This window comes from Phoenix dactylifera, chromosome 3 (genome assembly GCF_009389715.1).
Source record: "Phoenix dactylifera cultivar Barhee BC4 chromosome 3, palm_55x_up_171113_PBpolish2nd_filt_p, whole genome shotgun sequence".
Lineage (NCBI taxonomy): Eukaryota > Viridiplantae > Streptophyta > Magnoliopsida > Arecales > Arecaceae > Phoenix > Phoenix dactylifera.
Window position 1 is genome coordinate 2,678,191 of NC_052394.1, and position 21,380 is coordinate 2,699,570.

The window sequence follows — 21,380 nt, forward strand, 5'->3', positions numbered from 1 at the left end:
CCTATGCCCACACCTTCTCAGGTTATCCAAAACACTCCCCTTTTTCCACTGTTCTACCTCTTTCTTCCCTGATTTGTGGCTGTTTTGCCCCAATATAATCGAAAAGCCGAAATTTTCATCCGAAACAAGCTAAGCTTGGTCTCCTCTCTGTTATTCATCTTCAGTTCCTTACATTTATATCCTCCGTTAATGTGGTGGTGATACTTTCTATAGCAGAGTCTTTGGAATTTAAATTATTCTACCGTTGATGATCATACTGCTCTTTTGATTGCACTGTTTGGATGGGCAATCATCCTGTTCGACATACAAATTATGTTTAATTTTATCTGATGGCTGAAGGATGGCAAGTCACCCATGCTAGAGGCAGCCTGAAGACTACTTGGACTTGGTGAAAGTATGGACTTAACATACAAGGAAGAAATTTTAATTTGGAGACTAGCTAAGATTTCAGGTTCATTGTGGCAATTTTGAGAATGTTGGACCCCCTTTTACCCTCTGTAACTCTCAAACATTATTTTTTTTTTTTGAAAAAAAATCAAGTAATGTTTTTCTTTGTGATGGTTTATAAATTTTTGAATGGCAATGTTTCCCTGGATGCCTTAATATTTCTTCTTCAAGGCAATGGAAATATTCATCTTTGTTAGAGATGAACCTTGCATGACTTTTTTTCCTGATGAGTCCTAGCCAGGTCTGTTAATTTCAGCGGCAAACACCTATTCGAAAGAATTGGCAGCTTAATTATGGGAGCTCATATGCAAGGGGATAACCTGATTAAGGCTCTGCATCTATTTTTGTCACAATAATCATCAGAAGATGAAAACAATAGAAGCGAGTACAAACTTTTTTTTTTGGTAAATCGGATGCATTAAATTAAACTAAACATGAATAGATACATCCATGCGAGTCAGAAAATAAAATATTTAAAAACTGAATAAAAAGAGATTTGATGCAGATAGGAAGGAAAGGAGGCATCGATAATGCCTCATGACTAATTACTACAAAATCTCTGCACTAGCATTTTATTTTAAACGTAAAACTAAAGAACAATATACTTGGAAAAAAAAAAAGTTAATTAGGAGCCACAAAAATTGCAGAATTGTAATAGATGTCATTCAGGACAGACGAGAACTATGGACCCGATGGACTGAAGCTATTAAAAGTTTACCATAAAATACACTGGTAAACAGACGAGGACTTTGTTACAAATGGTGCATCATGGGGATGCAGGTTAGAGGGAATAAAAGAATTTAATAGGCCTAATGGAATAAATGAAAGAACTCTTCATCAGATTTGCAGGCTGTTCTGTTGAAGGACCACCTCGATCAAGCCTTTCCTCTTCGACTGCTCAGCTGCATCCTTTGACTTGTTCCACTGCCAAACAAACTGTTTATACTTCAGAAACTACCACAGGATTACAAACAAGGCATTTATTGCCCTTGGGATTATTCCTAATGTCATTAGATGCATAAAAATAATTATTTCTTGTTTGCAACATTGTAATTAAAACATCTTATATGCTTCGTGCCACTATCTATATGATCCAACAGGAACCACTCAACTCAAACTGAATGCTTTTTTTTTTTTTAATGTTGCCGGAAAAGTCTGAGTGCCAAACGGACTACACTAACAAGCTATCTTGGTTGAATTGCTGCCTTGAAGAATGATCTTAGACGCATGTTTTGGTTACTGATTTCCTTCACTTCTATGATCCTTTGAAAGACAAAAGTCGAGGAGAACATTCGGCCAGTAATATTTGTCAAATATTTACTTATGTCTCTAGCTGCATTTTGCAGTGATTACATGACAGTGGCAAACATAAAAGATCTGTAGATTAGAATTGATCAAAGCTTCTCACTGGCAAACATGCAAGAGGAACAGAACAACTGTGTTTTGTCGATTTGTTCGAAGTGAACCAATACGAGTATTTTAGAAATTCACAGATAAGTAATCAGAAAGAAAGAGTACTGGATTATTAACAAAGAGAACAATAAGCTGAGAGTGATCATTTATGTACAAATAAATCTATTGCTTTTGAAATGGAGTAGATAACCAAATAATTTCACCATATAAAAATATCATCTTTTTTAAAAGTCGCTGGCAGGTGGATTACACTTACTCCCTAGCAATTTCGTTTACAAGTTGAGTGTCCGTGAAAACAACATTTGCTTCGTCATACAAAATATTCCGTATTAAGTTGACGAAGGGTGATTTGGAATTCGGAGCAGACATCAGCAAAGCATTCCTAAGTGTCGATTCGCAAAGTTTTACAAGAAGTTTCCTGCTGTTGAGAGGGCTACCATATGTATCCGTACAAATCTCGTTTTTTACATTGCATTAAAGCAGGAGAGGGCAGGAGAGCTGTAAATCAAACGTATAAAAGCATGCTAAATCAGGAGAAAGTTCAGAGAGAGAGAAGAGTGAGAACTTTTTATACATTTGTTCACGTGAGATCCACGAAACAATCATATAGAAGCCTCATATTTCAGAAAGTTAATTCCTGCCAATATAGTTTAGTGAGATCGCTTCAGTATCAAGAAGAAGGTATAATATTTTGAGTCAGTCTATTAATTGTGATCAACATGCTCATCCACGTGAAATGTTAATATAATGACTCAGTCCAACAAACGTTATAAGGTTGATGCACCGAGTGAAGTAGGTAGCAGATAGGATGAGAGATGTATCTAGTTTTCGGTACCTGTGGGGGGAGGTGTCGTTGCAGTGGGCTTGGAGATGATGGTAGGAACGGCGGCCATGGTACCTGCGACGGCGGCGGCGGCGGCGGCGGCGGGAGGGAAGAAGTGGGCAGGGACTCCCATGCCCTGGAGCTGACGGTGGTGGAAGTGGTAGAGCGGGTACGCCGGCAGCATTCCATTAGGAGCAACCATCCCTCCTCCTTGCGGTGGGTAAGAGAACTGGCCCTGGATATAGGACCCTGGCCCGGCTGATTGGCTTAGCTTCTGCCAGCGCACAAAACAAAGAGTTTAGTAATGACAAATCAGCCGTTTATTGTATTCCTTTAACATCTAATTTATATATAATAAACTTGATCCGATCTCGAGTAGAAAATTTAACGATCTCAGGGTACAAAGTTACCGCGTTGTAGCCCATATCCGGCATGTAAGTAGGAGGGTATCTGCACAGAATGCATGGAAAATTTTATGAGTTTTTTTTTTTGTTACAAACGGCTGTTCATACTACTCTGACATAAGTGCAGCAAGAGTAAGAAAATGACATGGCAATGGAAAAATAACCTTTTAGTTTTGGTGTGTCCATAAAATCTTTTCGGAGTGTTTGACGGACTAAGCAGTGTCCTAGTCAGCGATCATGTTCGCTTTCCGATATACATACATAGTTTAAAAAACGCTGCAGTTTTTCATCATCTAATGGATATGGTAGTGCAAAGGTCTCATTTCTACATCAATGGATGAAGACCAGAGTTTCTCAATGCTTAGCAGGTGGTTCTCTTCAATCCAATATCTTTATCGATAGGTGGGGTTAATAAATTCGTAGGTATTTTATATCAAAATATGATCTTGCTCATTTTCTATCAAGGAATGGAGATTGAATTGGTGGTGGAAGGATCGATTTTACACAGAAAAACTTTCCACCTCTATAAGGTTTTTTTTTCCGCATCAATAGATAATATTGGGCCACTATCAAGATTTGAATTGGATGTCTTTCCAAATAGCTCTTGGCAGAGTGGTGCCAAACATTGAGCTATAGTCTTGTCGGTCAGTGCGGCTAACTTTGCCAAATATTATTTTTATTTACATAAAATATATTATTGCTGAATAAATAAACCAAAGTTCCCAATGGAGCCCACAACCATATTGACCGTACCCATGTGGAAGACCGCACAGTCCAGCCTGTCCACGGGAACCAAAGACGACGGGGGGGGGGACCACAGCCTGTCCAAAGGACACGCATCTTTCGGCATTACAGAGCCTAACGGACCGACCGCCATGCGTCCGGCGAGTGGCGACAGCACAATCCACGTGTTTCGCCGTGGGGCCCACCTCGTCGACGTCGGGCCCGCCGAGGCGGACGGCCGCACGGCGGCGGATCCGCTTCTCGAATCGTATCGTTACTGTGACAAGTAGGAGAAAAAGAGCCTGCTTGCTTACCCGTAGGTGGCGGTGAAGTAGAAGGGGAGGACCCTGTGGTAGTGCTGGTGGTGGTGGGGGAATGGCGACGGGGGCGGCGGCGGCGTTCCCGATGGCCGGTAGTACCACGGTGCCGCCGGTCCTGGAGACAACCCTCTCGATCCCACCGCCATCCCTTGCGTAGATCACATCCATCCAACGAAACAATAAGATATATATAAATATATGTTCCGTAAATAATAAGAAGAACCACCGAGAAGCTAGAAATAGTGGATAGAGATGATATATACCAGGCTGGTGGTGGGAGGGGAGGGCGGGGGTGGCGGGATGGGACGGACGGAGGCGCTTGGCGCCGAGGGAGGCAAGGTTGCAGTTGGATCGCCGGCCGTTGATGACCGGCGTCGGGTCCTCGCAGGCCTTCTTCGCCGCCTCCGCCTCCTTGAACGTCACCTGCAGGTTGACACCAAACAACAAACAAACAGTCCGTTATGTTACAACCGGGATCTTGATTTGATGCGATCTGGGGACTAACAGTACCAACAAGATGAAACACGTACGAAGCCGTAGCCCTTGGATCGGCCGGTGAGCTTGTCGGAGATGATGACGGCTTCGAGGATCTCACCGTACTTGTCGAAGTGCTCGCGGAGCGCCTCCTTCTGCGTCTCCCACGCCAGACCCCCCACGAAAACCTTCGTCAGCGTCGTGTCCCCGAACTGCGAGTGCTGTCCCATCTCTCTCTCTCTTCTTCCTCTCTAGCTAACGATCAAAGGAGCAAGAGAGGTTGGTCGGAAGGGAGGCTGGTTTATAACTATATAAGAAGAAGGGTAGGGAAAGGAGCGGAATGGGAACAGGGTGTGCAATTGTCACACTTTGGGAGTGTAATCGGAAAGCACTACATGGTTCTAACTTTATTTATTGTTTATATAATGAAAAAGAGGCTCGGCCTCGTCATCGACGTGCGGCCCCCTCCTTTTCCTTCTCAGTTTTTTTTTCTTTTATGATATATACACACCACTTATTATAGACTTTCCTACACGGCTCTATACAAACTCCTAAGCTCCCTGTCTTTGTCTGTTCGTCTCTCTCTATATTTTCATATATATAGCAAGCAAGTATACGAATTCCCTATAATAAAACAAAGTAAAACTTCTTCACTTTTTGGCGTTATCCTCTTTTTCTCATAGCGTTACCTTAGGGAAATGGATGCGAAGTCTAGGGGCGACGAAGAGCAACCGTTCTCAACGTGTAAACGATGCGACCACCCACGGTATTATAAACGCTCCGCCCACCGCATGCAGGATGGATGCGTGAAGTGATGGGAACGACGCAAAATTTTTATCTGGATACTTGTCCGATTTAAGCGAGGAAATAGATTCTCAGACTCGGTTTTATTTTTTTTTTTCATTTGTTATTAGTTTCGTTTCATAAAATAAAAGTAATTATGTGGGAAGCAGTGCAGGTGGCAGACTTCTGTTACCTGGAAAGAGCGACAGCGGCGTACGGGCACCGTCGTACAGAGCCTCCCAGTGTTACAGCGTTTACCAGACGGAACAGCTTAGAAAACGATGCGTATTTCATGGCACCCCAAGAAACTTAATCCAAATAATACACCCGTCTCAGTACCCAAAACTGTTAAGATTGAGATTTTCTGAAGGCACTGGAGCAATTACTAATGATGTTTTTCGTTCTTACTGCTTAAAAAGAGAGAGAAAGAAACCTATTTTTCCTGAATTAATAAAATTTGAATGTAGTTTTGCAAGGAAATGTATTTACTTGAGAAGACCTCAATAATAATAACCACTATGAGCATGTGAAAGAAGAATAGCATGTTGTCATCATCTTGTCCAATAAACTCCATTCCTTCTCGTCTAAGGCAGGCTTCTTGCTTCTCTCCCTTGATTGGCGCAATTTGCTGTGATGACTTCTTATCAAATAGAAAAATAAAAAGAAGATTACGGGACCACCTAAACCTTTCGAATTCGCTATCAAATGGTCCCCCGATCCACGTGCGAACTGTCCAAGCGTGCGATAATGGCAACAGCATTTCCACAGAACAGTACCCGTAGCAGTTTCTTGGGAAACCTCCAACATCCAAAACCAAAAAAAAAATAGAAGAAGAAGAAGAAGAAAGAAACCAAAGAATATATTAGGAGCATAAAACCCGCGGTTTCATACAACTGTAATAATAGGAACAGACTACGGACAGCAACAGCAAAAGCACGACTCAAACATTATTATCTCCACCAAAGCTAAGCAGGGATTACGTAGGAGAGGGGAGGCCAAATCTGAGAGCTAAGCTCGAGCGGGCCACATGCAGGCCCACGTAGGGGAATCCCATTTGCTTTTGTTCCTGACCCCAGCCCTCGTCGTGGAAATAACGTGGACAACTGGACAGCAACAAAACCAACACGAAGAGAGAGAAGGTGCATAATAATCTAAGGGAGTGGTCGAGTTCGCGAAGTTTGACCGAGGGGAAAGGGAGGAAGACCGGGACCTACGCATGGCTGTGGGTTAGCTGGAAGCCCAGAGACGTGAGCTGGCGGAGGGGATGAAAAAAAAAAGGCCAGAGACAGTTGCTGGTCGTAATGCCTGTTGGGACGCAAAAGACCAAGAGCCAGCCTTTATGTTATGTAATGTTCTTGGTCTTAATATTAATATATGGTTATTTATTTATTTATTTTGTGCTTATCAGTATCAGCATTTTTCGAGGCCTAAAAGCACCGATAAAGCGCCGCTAAATAAAATTTCGGCATTGATAAGCACACTCACAACCTTTACGTGTGAGTCATCGGTGTATAAAAAATAAAATAAAATAAAATAAAATTTTAATGTTTATATTGTCAATGTTTTTGCGATGTTTTAGAAGGGTGGGCGATAAAATTAATATCTCCGCATATGTTTTTTCTTTTTTTCGCTGTTGTGATATATGGCTACGCCTCGTGGGTTGGGCTGTGGGAGGTGAGCTGGCCGCCAGACATTAAATGATGGCCAAGCCAACGACTTGGTAGCCTTTTCTTGTGTGAAGGATCCTTCCAAATCCCATGGCGAAGTCTTTGTGACGTATGTGCGCTCCTTGGGATACAGCAATGCTTCATACCGGATATGGTAAAGATAATATAAATGAACACCAGCTCATCATATATAATGGTCACAATTGAACCTAGATGGCCTTGCACTAGAACGTAAGAATTAAAATAAAATGTTTTGTGGTCTTTGTGATTCCGCAAACACGTAGACGACATGTGCCACGAACTGTGAATCTGGTTGTACTTGTTTGGGTCTTTCTTTATTTCTTTTGATTATCCTGTCGTTGTTTAATGGCAGGGAACTGTGAGCAAGATGGAATTGTTTGGATTGTGAGTAGATTAGCTAAGGAATTGGTTTGGCCTAGCATTTGAAATGATGGCAAATGGTACTTCATATTTAAGTGCGAGGGTTGGGTCCCTACGCAGGTAACTCCAACAAGCCATGCTTCTTATGTCCATCTCATGGTTATTGAATTTGTAGAGCTGTGCTTCTGAGATATCAAAACACTAGAAACTTGGCAAACAATGAACGCGCACGGTTCATAATTGGGCTGCAAAAGTTGGTTTGGAGCTCTTCGGAGGCATGTGCGTGTTGTACGATCTTCTTCAGATCATCTGTCATGAAACGCCAACTCCCCTAGGGATTGAAAGCTAGCTCTCCTCTTCTCTTATCTAACTTATTTAGAGAGAGAGAGAGAGAGAGAGAGAGAGAGAGAGAGAGAGAGAGAATCCATCATCTGGTTTGTGTTCTATTTCTGGATAGAAGCCTGAGTGCAAATATGATTAGGTTGTCATGGCTAATGTGACGCTTTAGAGTCAAAAAAGACAAGCGAACTCGGCAATCCATGATATATTCTAGCTAAGAAGTGAGAACACGACCAGGTTTGTTCTCAACTTATATTAAGGCAGGAACAGCTGCCTGCAAATAGATGGGCAGGAACTCACACGGCTGAAACGATCAGCCGAATTCACTTCACTTCTCAAGTTGAAGTAGGCCCATGGAGGAGTTAAGTCAAATTAGGATAAAGCTGAAATTGCCCCACCAAGTTGCAACCCTAATTAAGATCTGGAGACCGAGTCTACCATTTTCCAACCACCACCCACTGAGAACCCTAGTTCAATGAATTCACAAATCCTAACCCGTGATGGCCAATAGTCCCAACAATGTGAAGGGCGCTGCTGGCCTTAGTATATATGGTACCTCCAACTTGCACGATCAGAAAGAAAGGAAAAAATAATAATAACAAAACAAAGGACCGGTCCTTTCTCCCACAAAGCCAGCTCCCTCGTTCACGAGGCATTCAGACGCTAATAACAGCACTCCCCATTATTCTTTGTCCACCATACGAACTGACGATTCCATCACTCACCAACTAGAGTGGGAGCGAGAGCCATGCCGGGCCTGGAGCCAAATGCTGGCTCAATACCCTTCGGTACCTGTTGACACATGCCTTGTTCCAGCTAGGTGCGATTATTTCTAGCTAGGTTCACAAGGTTTAGGCGACGTTAGCACATGCTAAGGGTACTGTTGATCGCAATGTTTGTTGTCACGAAAGCCCCCCTTGGAATAATGCGAAGCTCAAGGTGAATGAGAGCCATTAGGAATCAGTTTCGAGCCGTCGTCGCACTGTTATCCTGTGACTTGACATGAATCATACCCAACTTATTAGCAAGTAAACTTCTCTCGACACAAGAACGGGTTTAGTTTTTATCAGGCTGCGCCAGGATTGGCTGCCTTGTTGTTGGGCCCCTCCAGTACCTAGGATGTGCTGGAACGCGACCAGCATGAACCATATGTTACCCAAAAAAAAAAAAAAAAAATCACCCAGATTTATTAAGTTTCATAAAGCCCGTGAACTGACTCCAAAGCAAATGGTACCTTACAGCCCAACACGCCGAAGGCAGTTGTAGCTCTGCCCATTTTGCACAAGCCTCTGACTCGATGTATTCAGAAGGCCGATAGGTTTCCTCAGGGGATTCCAATGACTCTTGAATCTCATCTTGTGAGGTTTTTGGATTTCAATCAATGCCGCGACGGCATCCCATCACATTATGACGCGGCGAGAATTTATTTCTTGCTTGTAGAGATTTACCAGATCACCCAATATCATATAGGAAGTAGGTCATGACTCGGACTGAACCAATCTAGAAATTATTGGGTGCAAGAAACTCAACATGAACTCCAAAAAGATGTGTTTAAATTGGTTATCACTATGAATTTGAATGAAAGAGTTCACACCGAAAACTCAAGATATTAATTACTCGACTGTCAGAATATCCATGACCCAGATACTAGCAGAATCCTGAGGCACTGCAGATTCATAGCGATCTTCAAAACCACACAATGGCAGCATTACTGAATAAGTTCGGGGTAAGATTGCAGGAACAGTACCCCAAAAAATCAGTAAAAGAAAGCAGAATAAATTGCATGCAAACAGTTACAGTCTGATCTGACAGCCTGATATGTGCTTCATATGCATTAATAAAAGGTGAAAAAAAAGTTTAAAAATTAAATTGATAGCTACTTCAACAAAAACAATTTAGAGGCTACAAGATAATAACACCCAGATGCTAACATATGTATAGGTTATAGTAGTAGCTTGAAAACGAATCTGGTCATGAGTGCTATGTGATGCCTGCAACAGAATTATTGCAGTATTAAAATCTTATTTCAACTCCCACTAAGTAATTAATCACTTTGTTAATAGAATTACAAAATGAAAACGTACATAGACCATGCGAAGGTGACCACACCATATAGCATTAGGAACAACAGATATAAAGATAATAATCTCTCTATATTCTATTGAGCGAAACAGGAACATTGATGTGAAGAACAGGTTTACACATAGAGGAAAACACAAGGAAATGAGGGCGCTCATCCTTCAAGTACCTCGCCCTAGATGGTTACCAAAAGTTGGGAAACTCTACACTTTTATATAAAAATAGGTCTTCCAAAAGCAGGTGAACCAAAAAGCTTTTGGCCAAGCTCAACAATGGGGGGCTAACTAATCCTCCTTTTTGGCGTCTTTCTGTGGTAGTTTTACAATGGGCCTATAGAAACCTGTAGCATTGCCACAATGCTTCATAAGCAGCAGTTACAAATGCATACATGTATGTGTGCTGATAGATCCTATTGATCCTGTCATATTGTGTTCTCTAGTTATCTAGGTCAACACTTAGGACGCCCACTTGCAGCAGTAGCAGCAGCAAAAAAAAAAAAAAGTCTTCAAGTTCAATCATTTATTAAGATTTGGACTTGAAAAAACTACAACTAGAACCAAAATCCTTTTCTTTACAGCAGTTGATTTTGAAATAAAAGTTTTGATAAATTAACCACTTCCCAAGGTGGCCAGGTTAACATGTGGCACTGTATCTCTTCATAAATGTACTTGGATATTTAGCTCTCGTCAAGCAATCAAACATACATATAACCAAGATCACTCTCCTCCAGATGTTTCTGTATAATATAATTGTACATTGATTCTCTGCAATTAAAACAGAATATAGAAACAACATTTCTCTTTTAGTCGTCTAGCACAATTTCAGCAGAATAAGATATAAACTGATAGCCTATTAGCAACAACGTCATCAACTTGTTTATAGTGCATCTCCAGTCAAAAGACAATCAGGAAAAACTATACCTGAATAAATAATTCTCTACCAGACAGACCAATGCTCAACTTGGTAGATCCCCGTTATGGAACTGGCAGGAAGAAAAAAATGAAAAAATACATGTTAGTTTAAGATTAAGAAGATAGGTAAAATTTATAAGATGATTGGAACAATTAGGCAGACATGCAGAAAAATGAAAAAAAAATGCAACACTACCACGTATTTTGGAAGTGACAGCAAATATAACTATAAGTTTGAAGGGCATATGAAATTAGGCCATACATCCATCCATATACATAGAACACTAAGCATGAAGAATGAAATCACAAATACTGCTTGACCGAATTCAAGCAATCTGACATTCAATTACGACTAGTCATTTTATACCAAAATTTATATACCACAGTATTTCAATTAACTTGATTGATCTATCAGATTCAAAATACAAGAAGCTGACCTCACTGCAAATGCATGAAAGCAATGTTACAAAATGCAATCTCAATTTCTTATCTGACATACGGTCTAACACTAATATATTGGGGGAAAAAAGCCTTACCATGCAAGATTTAGGCATTAGCGATGTTGCACCAATATTAAGTTGGGATCAAAGAAACTCGTGATTTAAATCCATATGTGAAATGCCTTACTATATTCATGATTTGAAAAACTACAATATTAGTCACAACTTGTTAAGTTAACTGTTTTATCAAATGAAATGAGAGGAATGCATAAGAAAATTGTTGGGGGGGGGGGGGGGGGGGGGGGGGGGGGGCTGTAATCAATTAGAGAACCCTTGGAAAGTATGGAAGAATCAAATGGTGTTTAATATACTTGTGTAAGTCCTTATACTTTAGTTGTAAATTAAAGTTAGGCAATAGCTTTGCCTTATAAAGATGGAAAGCCATATAGATGACACTTATCTGTTGTTTGATACACTTGACAAGGATTCATGCAAGGACAGCAGATGCTTAATTAATTATAGGAACCACATTTTTATGATATTGCATAAAAAAATGCACTAATAAATTAGACAACCATTAGGTACAACAGGTAACAATGATTATGAAGGCAAACTGAATGGGAGATGGATGGTGGAGATGAAGCCAGAAAAGACAATATTCAAAATTGGAGGACAAAGTGACTGATGACAAGGAACAAATTAACATGTGACATTTTACAGCAGTTAATCGACGAAATTAAGCCTTGCCTCAACTTAAATCTCAACAAGTGTGCTTAATCATATATTACAGCAAAAATATATAATTCTAACAATTAAGTCAAGGAAAAAAATTTATTACTAAAATGATTTTTTAATAATTATTCTTGGGCATTCAAATTTACAATTTCTTTCTCTTTCAATATTTCTTTGATTAATTTCCCCATTTCTCAAATATGGAATTAACATATTGTCAGGTACTAAAAGAATTATCATATCAAACTGACTAGAATACTAGATAGATGCTCGCCACAATGAAATTTTACAAAATGGAGTAAAACTACACATCTTTGTCGAGTCAGAACCCTACTTTTCTCTTTCCTGTTTTCACAGATTAACCGCGATATACTCAATACATATATAGCAGAACATGAAATTTCTCATCATTTGAACATCCATTTTTTTCATCCAGGCAATTTTAATGCTGCAAACATAATCGAGCAATTAAAACAACACAGGACAAGTGACTCAAAAGTTGTAGTTTTAACCTGAATGTATAAGTATGGTTATCACAAAAAAAGTAGGTCTAAGATCTGTTTTTCCATAGTACAGCTGCATGAAGACTCTTCTAGCCAAAAAAAAAGGTCATAATTTGGACAGAAAGGAGATATATTAGCTTATAAATCTAAGAGATAAGATGTACGACTGTATTTGAAAGAAACGAGTCTGTAAGTTTATCTTGGTTACATTTCCTTTTTCTTTGCCCTGCATGCTTCCAAAAACTGTGAAGCTATAATTTCTAAGGTTGATATAACTTCTTTATTAAGATAACAGGTGGTCATGAAGAAATGTCAACAGCAAAGAGATAAGGCTCCAATTAGGTGGACTTGCAAAAAGCCTCAAATCAAACATTCCCATCATCCGATCTCTATTATATGGAAGAAAGGGGAGATAGAGTGGATGGAAAAAGAGAAAGACTTCAATAATGTTATATAGTTGCTCTACTGCACTTTGTTCTTTAAAACTGTTGAAATTTTCAAGTCAAAAATTAGAAAGGCAAAGGAGTGAATGAGAGTAAAAAGTAAGGGTTTCCCATGCCCTTATCAAGATGCAAAGATAATAGAATAAACCACATGATAGAAAAGAAGCAAGCAAAACTTAGCAAAACTTGACAAAAACAACATGCATGGCTGCATGGCAATGTTCCCTTTAAACAAAGAACCAAATCCCTATGTTCATCATTATAGCCACAACAACACATTTACAATCACTCAAAACCTCTAATTACTAGTTTCAAGACAATTTCTCTTTCCAAGTTCCCCACCTAATGGCTTAAGGAATATTATATTCCAGGCACTGTATGCACTAGCCATGGCGGTTCCTGTTTAACAACCAGCCTTCCACATCTCTAGGAACAATGTATGAAGCTTTTTTCTTCTAAGAATGAAAAACACCACCAACAAAAACAATACATCATAAGATGTGTAGCTGTATCATATCCAACATTGTTAACACATTTCTATCAAAGTTTAAAGCAGCATCATTGGAATTTTCTAGAGTAGGATTTGCTCAGATATGGTTGTTAAAGTGAAAGTAAGGGATTTTCTTTTTTTCATTTAAAACCAAAGCAGGAGAAAGTACAAGAACTCAAGTAGGAGAGGAAGCATTCTACAAGAACATGTCTGATAGCATGTCCATATGGGTATCCTACATTGACTATACACTGTCAGGCAGACAGCCACCTTTCACAAAAGATTCAAATGTGCATCTTTCTTACTGATTAGGTCATTTTAAATATAGCCCAGACAAAGCCTCCATCACCTCATTCGACAGATACTCTATCACTTTCAATTTGCACTAAAGATAATGGCAAATATTCCATAAAACATGAAAACAAAGGCACCAAAATGAAGTGTCATTTAGCATAGTGAATGTTGTATCATGGCATGATGATCAGATTAGATGTTACAAGCACAATAATAATATGGAACTTAAGTGCATGTATTGTGTAGGAGATGTTTGAATATCAAAAATTACGCTTAGTAGAAATAGGAAAACTTGTTGAAATGGCTTGATCATGCGAAACAACAGTAGGACAGCCCTTTCACCAAAGAGAGGACCAAGCTTTTATTGAATTGTTTGAAAAGAAAAGCAGGTTTAAGATAACCTGGCATAAAGTTGCAATAAGTGTTCGAGAAAGGCATCACTGAGAGATTGTATGCATTTAGATGAGAGCACAAAAGCAGAATGGCCAAGGTAATGCACCAGGTCATGAGTATTAAATCAAAGGTGGAGATTTCAAAACTATTGTAAAACAAAATGGAGAAAAGTCGCATGAAAGTCTAGTTGTTTGTGAAATTATACAAATTTATGATATCTAACAAACTTGTGGAGAGGCAAGATGCTATTGGATGGCACTTATCACAGGTAAGGACGGGTTACAAATTAAACAACTGTAAGGTGGTAAATAAGAGAAGTTGTATAAATTTTCCCCAAGAAATTGGACATAATTTTTGCATTGTTTTGAGACCATCCTTTCCAATTGAAGAACCTTTGTAATTTATAAACTCTTCAATGTCCATATCAGTGTCTACCAAAAACACTGTAAATCGCGCGCACGCGCGCGCGCACACACACATAAATTCCCTCAAGGTGAAAAATCATAGTGTGCCATGTTCTTGACAGTAACTGGAACAGCTATTTCTATATGCTTCATGTTAGAGGGAAATAAAGCATCTCTTTTTAGGTTATCAAAACTATAATAACATGTATTAAAAGGTTAAAATATTTCCATTATCACAAATGATTCTTCTTGAAAACCAAACCCAAGCAAATCACCAAATCAGGTAAATGAATCCATGCTAGTATTGCTTTTCCATGAGATACTGCAAGCTTATCAAAAACTTCAAGAGAAGAACATAACAAGGAGGGGAATGCTGAAAGGATACCTGGGGATTCATATAATTCATGCCCTGAGTAAAAGAGCCCTGTTGTGTAACCTACCAAATGCATTTTCAAATAAGGAGTTAAAAAGACAAAAAGTTACCAAAGCATCCATCCTTCATCACAACAGGTCGAAGAATGATACCTGGTACTCCCCTTGTGTGCTTGTACCCACTTGAGTTCTTCCTTGAACTCCCCCACCTTCTTTCTTGACAGACCCATCTCCACCCTTAGCAGATAACTTACTATCACCCTACCATAGAGTACCAATTCAAAATTAATAGTAGGAACGAATACTAGCACTGGTATATAATATAATATACACCTCAATTAACACTAAAGCATCTGACCAATTGAAACTTTTCATACATTACCTCCTATAAATTTTTCATCTATCCCATCATTGCAAATTAAAAATTTATTTATTTAGCAACGCAGTACGATGAGAGAATCACAAAGAGACAAAGATAATTACCTCCATCTATTACACCACATCCATCAATGCCGAAACCAAATTATAAGACATACAAACAAAAAACGAAAAGAAAGAAAAAACAAAAGGTTAATAAGTGCGGCAAAAAAAATGTGAAGGAACCTGACGCAACAAAACAAAAAAGCTTGAAAATATTTCAAGGAGAAAACAGATTACCTCTCTATACTTCTGTAGATAAAGCTTCAGAGGATCGACGTAATCCTCGAACCCTAGAGTCGCCATCGCCCATAGCAGATCATCCCCATTGATTGTCTTCCGCTTCTCCCTCTGGCACTTATCGCTCGCCCTAGTTAACCCCCCACATCGTTGCAGATTAGAAGAAGAAAGTATCAAATCGCAATAGCAGATGAAAGAGGAGATGAATCAATGAATCAATCGATGGGTAACTGTTACTCACTCGCTGGTGACGAAGCTGATGAACTCGGAGACGCACTCCTGGATCGTCTCCTTGGCATCCTTGGCGATCTTGCCGTTGGCGGGGAGCGCCTTCTTCATGATCCGGCTGATGTTGGCGATCGGGAGGAGGCGATCCTGCTCGCGGACGTTGGATCGGGGGCTCTGGTCCCCACCGCTCTCGTGGCTGCCGCCCCCGCCGGGGCTCGCCGGCTCCTCCGCCATCCGCCCTGCCGGAACCCTAGATCCATTCCAACACCCATCGTAACCCTAGATCGCCGAGCGAGAGAGAGGAGTCGATGGCTAACAATAAGACAAATATTACCTGGATGCGAGAAGGGAGAGCTTTATCCGTTTCGGTTTTTGGGCGCGGGGAGGGAGGGAGGGAGAGGGAGGCCGGGATTTTTTTCCGAGAGTTTTTTTAATTAATTTTCCTCTGGAAGGCGGAGGAAGGAGATCGGACGCTGGAGAAGAGAGGAAGGAAGAGACGACGGGGATGAAAGATGGCGAAGAGATGCCGTCTATCTGCGCCGTCCGTTTTCCCCACCGGCCGCCCCCTTTTATAGGCTGAGGTCCGTTCGTTTTATTTGCGATTATATCGGAAAGACAGAGGATACGCGAGTGCGATACGTATCGGGTGATGGATTAAAAATAGTCTGTGTGTCGGTTTATCTGTGTCGATCGGCGAAAGTATCGCCCCAGGATTCGGAAAAATTATTTGACACGGTCTCGTTTTTATATTTTGAGTAAACCAAAGATGCGTTGGCGTTGTGTTTGTGCTGGCCCCGAAGTTTTGTTTGAAACCATAGACAGGAATGTATTAGGAAGTGGCTTGCTGAGGTTAGTACCGAAAGCCACTTCCTATACTAAAAAGTGACACCAGGATCCAACAAGTGTTTTTTTGATGCTAAAGACATCTTGCTGCAATAGTAAATTGGATGGAGGGTACAAAGGGGGCGCAGGCTTCATGATTAGGGACTCACGCTCGAGGGTAGTGGCGGCTGGCGGCTGTCAAATACCATGATTTCTAGAGATGAACTGCGTGCGGCTTGGGCAGGCATTCGTTATGTTCGCCAGATTTTATAGGCTAGCTCCATCATTATGGAGGATGACTCAGTTACAGTGATAGATTGAATCCAGAGAGATCCGAGCGGCCGAAGTGGGGACCATCCCCTACTTCAGAACATTTGATCGATGAGCGGAGATGGAATGGTCTTTCAGGCTAAGCACGTCTTCTGAAAGGCCAACAGTACTGCAGACTGAGTGGCCGCTTATGCGGCCAATCACTCCGGTGGCAACATGTGGATCCGAGAAGAGGATTTGTCTAGGACATTCCGTGATATTCTGTTTTCTGATTTTATTGGATGTGTTCGGGCTCGGATAGCCTGACCTGCCTGTCTTAGCAAAATAAATAAATAAATTATATTGCCAGTAAACTTGTCAAAGGATAGAACCTAAAGATTTTCTTCTGAAAAATTTTAGAGAATTAGTGCTACAGAAATCGACTTGACACAGAACAACAAAGGGCAGATCATCATGCTGCTCGCATCGTGTGCACTGCACAAGAATTCATTTCTCGATATCGAGGTGAATAAGAATAACCGTCATCTTGATATATTGAAGGATTGAGACCTAAAAGAGATACCTTGGTGCCTGTAAACTTAAGCTCGATCTTCACATATTTACAGTAGTAATTAACCATCTAGGAAAGGAGACAGTTCAAAGTTCAGACTGGGCCCAGCTTTTCTGTGACATTTCCCTGCTATTCAGGTTTGATTTCCTGGCAAGATCATTTAAAAAATAACAGTTTGATAGTTCTGTAAAGAAGCAAACTTCCAGTAAAACTAATCCTATCCTTGTCAAGTTGGCGCATGATTGATGAGAAAATTATTTCATAAGCTAATCTCGATCATAAAAGAATAGGTAGCGAGGGAATTTTTCTTTCCAAAATGAAAAAATAGATTTGAGTGATATCAGATTTACGAAGAAGTGCTAGCGAGAGCTTCAGGCCAAAGCTTTCTGCAAGCCACTGAGGTTGCAGCTCCCGACGGTTCTACTTGCAAATGCATCTTGCAAATTTAACCGACCAATACATTCTCCAGTTGCTAATTAATGGTATCAATACATCTCTTTCCAATTCTTCAGAATGATTTCTTTGTCCTTTTGCATATCAAACAGATTAGATCATGCAGGTCTGAAGTTCCAAGATAATCATCCAACACAACTTAGGATATTGGATCTCCAATCAACCAAGCATTCAATATCAGAGTTTTCATGGTCGAATTCTATTCACAAATATATCATGAAATATCACAATTCACCTGCTTTCTAGATATTATGGGTCTTTCATGAAGACGAGAGTAATACTTGCAAGTAGATACATTAGAAATCATGAACCCTAGATGCTCGTTGAGTCGGAAAAAAGAAGTACCTGCAAGCAATACAGTCAAAACAGAGTCCTTTCCCCATCGGTTTCCTATCATACTCAAAATGGGCAAACATCACATGCTCCAGTATATCCTCAGTCAGCAAACCAAGAACAAAGGAACTCCATCCAAGGCAATAGCTAACAATGGTCTGGTAGTCTTTGAGGCAATAAAGTAGTACTCTCCCCATTAAAAAAATTGATGAGTTTAGAACCTTACGGGCATAAACAAAAACAACATTTACTATACAACAAAGCATTCGGCCTCTAAACTGGAAGACAGTAGCACACTTTCATACTTTCCTCTCCTTAACAAAAAAGCTGAAGGAAGACGAGAGGGGTGCTTCAATTTTTTTTCACTACTTTTACTATTCCACACTAACCACTAGCCTTTCGAGTACCATCATCATGAGTTCCTGCTACGTTCCCAGAGAAGTTAAAAACTTATGACCTCAACCTATCCAAATAACAGTTAACTTCTCGGCATGCCAACTCTTTCTCAAGCCCTATGCAATTAGTAAAAGTCTGAAACATTTAATTTTTTGGATTTAAAAAAAAATAGTCAGCATACAGGGTAATAGTTCCAGAAAAATGGAGAATGGAAGTTGAGATACTCACCAGCACTGTGAAAATAGCAAAGACCATTGATGCCTGGAAGCCAAAAAAACCTGTATCTCAGGTTTTCTCGAATAAGAATGATAACCTCCAAGGAACTTTTGCTATTAGGAACCTACTTAGTCACGTTCTAGACTCCAACCACACGAGATATATGTTTAATAAGTGTCTATTGATCAAATAACACCAACTTAATGTAAGTCACATCTGTCTCATTTAACATCCAACTATCAAACAAAAAAATAACATACACCGTCAGCATTTTCAATCACAGCATTATCCCATGATTGCCAATTACCAAGAAAGCAACAACAGAAGTTACAATTAACCAAAGTACCATCAGCATTTAAGTACAAATAGTGGGATACAATAACATGGCACTTTTCTGAAGAATGTGTGACACGAAAGATGTCATAGCTCATTATCATATCAATGATTCTCTCCACCAATAGACTTCTTTTCGGAACAATGATCATCATGCTCCTCTTGAATCTCCAGATTATGTTTGAGAAGTAGGCTTCCACATATATCTTCATGATTGCGAGTGTCCAATAGGTACTAGATACAACAGCTAACACAGCATCTCCATTACGTGAAATCATGATGCAAAGCATACGGAGACAAATAGAGAAAAGCATTTAGGTTCCCAAAAAAAAAGGTCAGGTTCCAACTTCTGCCCTCCAGACAAACCAAAAAACAGTGGTCATTAAAAAAAAAAGGGAAAAGCTCCATAAAGCAAAAAATTCCTCGTTCACTAGTCCTCTAATGTGCCAGACCAAGATATTATCAGATCTGACCCTCCTACACAAGGATGTTGGTAAAAACAGTTTCCATCCATCAGAAGGTCCGTTCAAATTTTACCAATCCAAAGGTCCTCTCTGGACCTCTCACACTTGGTGACCAATGTTCAAAAAAGAAAAAAAACCTCCTTTTCACATAAAAAGCTTTGTCTAAGAGAAGACGTTTACATTTCATTTTGATAACTGGTATACTAACTTTTTTAGGCTACAACCTGGAGCCACCCACAATTAAGCTTCTTGTAAAACCTCTTGTGCCACTACAAAATAGAATTTCATTAATGGTCACTAAGTTGCAAAGACCAATGCTACCTACCCTCTAATCGGTTAAAAAACTTAACCAGCCCGCTAAACAATATTTAGCATCTCAACTCAAGAAAATTCAATACAAAACAACAAATTTTTACTACCGAATTTACTACTCCCATCAACAAATTAAGAGTCCAAGAATACTTGACAGGTTAGAGCAAAGAGCAATGTAATCCTTCCAGCAAGATATGCATTTTCTTTTTTCAAGTGAATAAGTTATTTTCACCAATTTGGGATCCCAAGTAGAAAGCAAATAGGTGAGCATAAAAACAACGAAGCTCCAACATCATAGGGTAGTGACTTGGCCAAATATTTCATAAATACAGCCACCCCTAATATAGTCTTAGTTAATGATCATCCCACAATAATCTCCTTACTTATGTATAATATGATGACAGAATTACTGCAAGCAACAATAAACAAGGACAGACACATAATTTCCAAGGCTTACAAAAGTTATGCCTGAACAAAATTCAGGTGGACTAGATATATCCCGATCATGGACCAAAACTAATCATTTACATTGTTTTGGAGAAACATTCACCATGTGACCACTAGGTGCAGAGTGCAAGGTAACATTTTCAATGGCCCACCATGTGTTCTGGTACCACGCTGTAACCATAGACCAAAACAAATCATTTACATTGTTTGGGAAAACCAATCATCTTCTGACCACTATAATAACAGTGTAACCATGTCATTTGGTACCATAACATAATTATGCTAGTTATACCCAACAAACAAGAAAACTGTTGCATGTACACATACATATGCACATTCGTTCATTCATACATACATTAAACGTTTATGTGCACATGAACGTACATACACACATGTACAACGTGCAAAAAAATGAGGCAGTTGCATGACAAACACCACAGAGGAGATCATGGTTTAGGTTGGTGTAGATAAGGCTTCCGAGCAGACCTAAATAACCAAGGTGCAGCACAATTACATGGTATAGATTTTGTAACTCAAATTAATCAGGATTTTTTTTTGTAATAAAATTCATAGGAGAATTTAAGAACCTATAGTTACAAATAGTCCATGAAGTATAAAACCCTTCAATCAGCACAGGTACAAAGAATAACCATGCTCAAAGCAAATCACTAATAATAATCAACAACAGAAACAAGCCACAAAAGACATATAAGCAATCTCCTCAACTAACCTATTCATGAGTATATGCAAAAATAGGATTTACTTCATGCCAACACAAAGGACCACCATATTTTATGAACCAGTAAGCAACATCACTTAGATGAGGTTAGAGCATGTTTCTTAGTGTTCTTTTTTTAAAAAAGGAAAAAAAATGCCTCTTCATAGCTTTTAAGATGACAACCACTTTCTGTAGAAAAGTCTGTCTTTGCAATACCCACAAGTAAGTGCATATTAACAAGCCACAAAACAGCTTTCAGAAGAAGTTTGATAGTTTATATTAGGAAAAAACCACAGTTGACATACACTTACATACTGCTATGTTATGTCCGAAAAGTAACGACTTT

The 21,380-nt window shown here is 39.7% G+C and overlaps 2 protein-coding genes across 6 annotated transcripts; both read right to left on the reverse strand.

Moving 5' to 3' along the window:
* Positions 1-989: 989 nt before the first annotated feature.
* Positions 990-5,069, reverse strand: LOC103708916 (probable RNA-binding protein ARP1). 2 transcript variants are annotated; one of them, XM_008794037.4, is made up of 6 exons: positions 4,661-5,069; positions 4,394-4,553; positions 4,125-4,278; positions 3,094-3,133; positions 2,696-2,957; positions 990-1,383 (listed from the first exon to the last, which is right to left on the reverse strand). In XM_008794037.4, the coding sequence occupies exons 1-6, from the start codon at positions 4,832-4,834 to the stop codon at positions 1,346-1,348; spliced, it is 828 nt and encodes a 275-aa protein (XP_008792259.2). In that variant the 5' UTR covers positions 4,835-5,069; the 3' UTR covers positions 990-1,345. The 2 variants fall into 2 exon arrangements, with proteins under 2 accessions (XP_008792259.2, XP_008792273.2); XM_008794051.4 differs by having other exon boundaries at positions 990-1,371; positions 4,661-5,068.
* A 4,461-nt stretch (positions 5,070-9,530) lies between these two features.
* On the reverse strand, positions 9,531-16,259 carry LOC103708890 (nuclear transcription factor Y subunit B-like). Of its 4 annotated transcripts, none has more exons than XM_008794005.3 (8): positions 16,055-16,258; positions 15,734-15,970; positions 15,493-15,622; positions 15,319-15,324; positions 14,989-15,096; positions 14,849-14,899; positions 10,774-10,835; positions 9,531-9,765 (listed from the first exon to the last, which is right to left on the reverse strand). In XM_008794005.3, exons 2-7 carry the CDS (start codon positions 15,952-15,954, stop codon positions 10,809-10,811), a joined length of 543 nt encoding a protein of 180 aa, XP_008792227.1. In that variant the 5' UTR covers positions 15,955-15,970; positions 16,055-16,258; the 3' UTR covers positions 9,531-9,765; positions 10,774-10,808. The 4 variants fall into 4 exon arrangements, with proteins under 4 accessions (XP_008792227.1, XP_008792242.1, XP_008792234.1 ...); XM_008794020.4 differs by lacking the exon at positions 9,531-9,765 and adding an exon at positions 9,909-10,193 and having other exon boundaries at positions 16,055-16,259; XM_008794012.4 differs by lacking the exon at positions 9,531-9,765 and adding an exon at positions 10,346-10,617.
* Positions 16,260-21,380: the final 5,121 nt, after the last annotated feature.

Bases quoted from the DNA above. Each gene is read 5' to 3' on its own strand.
- LOC103708916 (XM_008794037.4), bottom strand. From the start codon at position 4,834: ATGGGACAGCACTCGCAGTTCGGGGACACGACGCTGACGAAGGTTTTC. The intron at 4,279-4,393 runs GTATATATCATC...GATCTACGCAAG, and splicing joins CCCCTCCCACCACCAGCCTG to GGATGGCGGTGGGATCGAGA. The intron at 3,134-4,124 runs GTAAGCAAGCAG...CATTCTGTGCAG, and splicing joins TACTTCACCGCCACCTACGG to ATACCCTCCTACTTACATGC.
- LOC103708890 (XM_008794005.3), bottom strand. From the start codon at position 15,954: ATGGCGGAGGAGCCGGCGAGCCCCGGCGGGGGCGGCAGCCACGAGAGC. The intron at 15,623-15,733 runs GTGAGTAACAGT...GGGGTTAACTAG, and splicing joins ATCAGCTTCGTCACCAGCGA to GGCGAGCGATAAGTGCCAGA. The intron at 14,900-14,988 runs GTATCATTCTTC...TGCATTTGGTAG, and splicing joins GCACACAAGGGGAGTACCAG to GTTACACAACAGGGCTCTTT.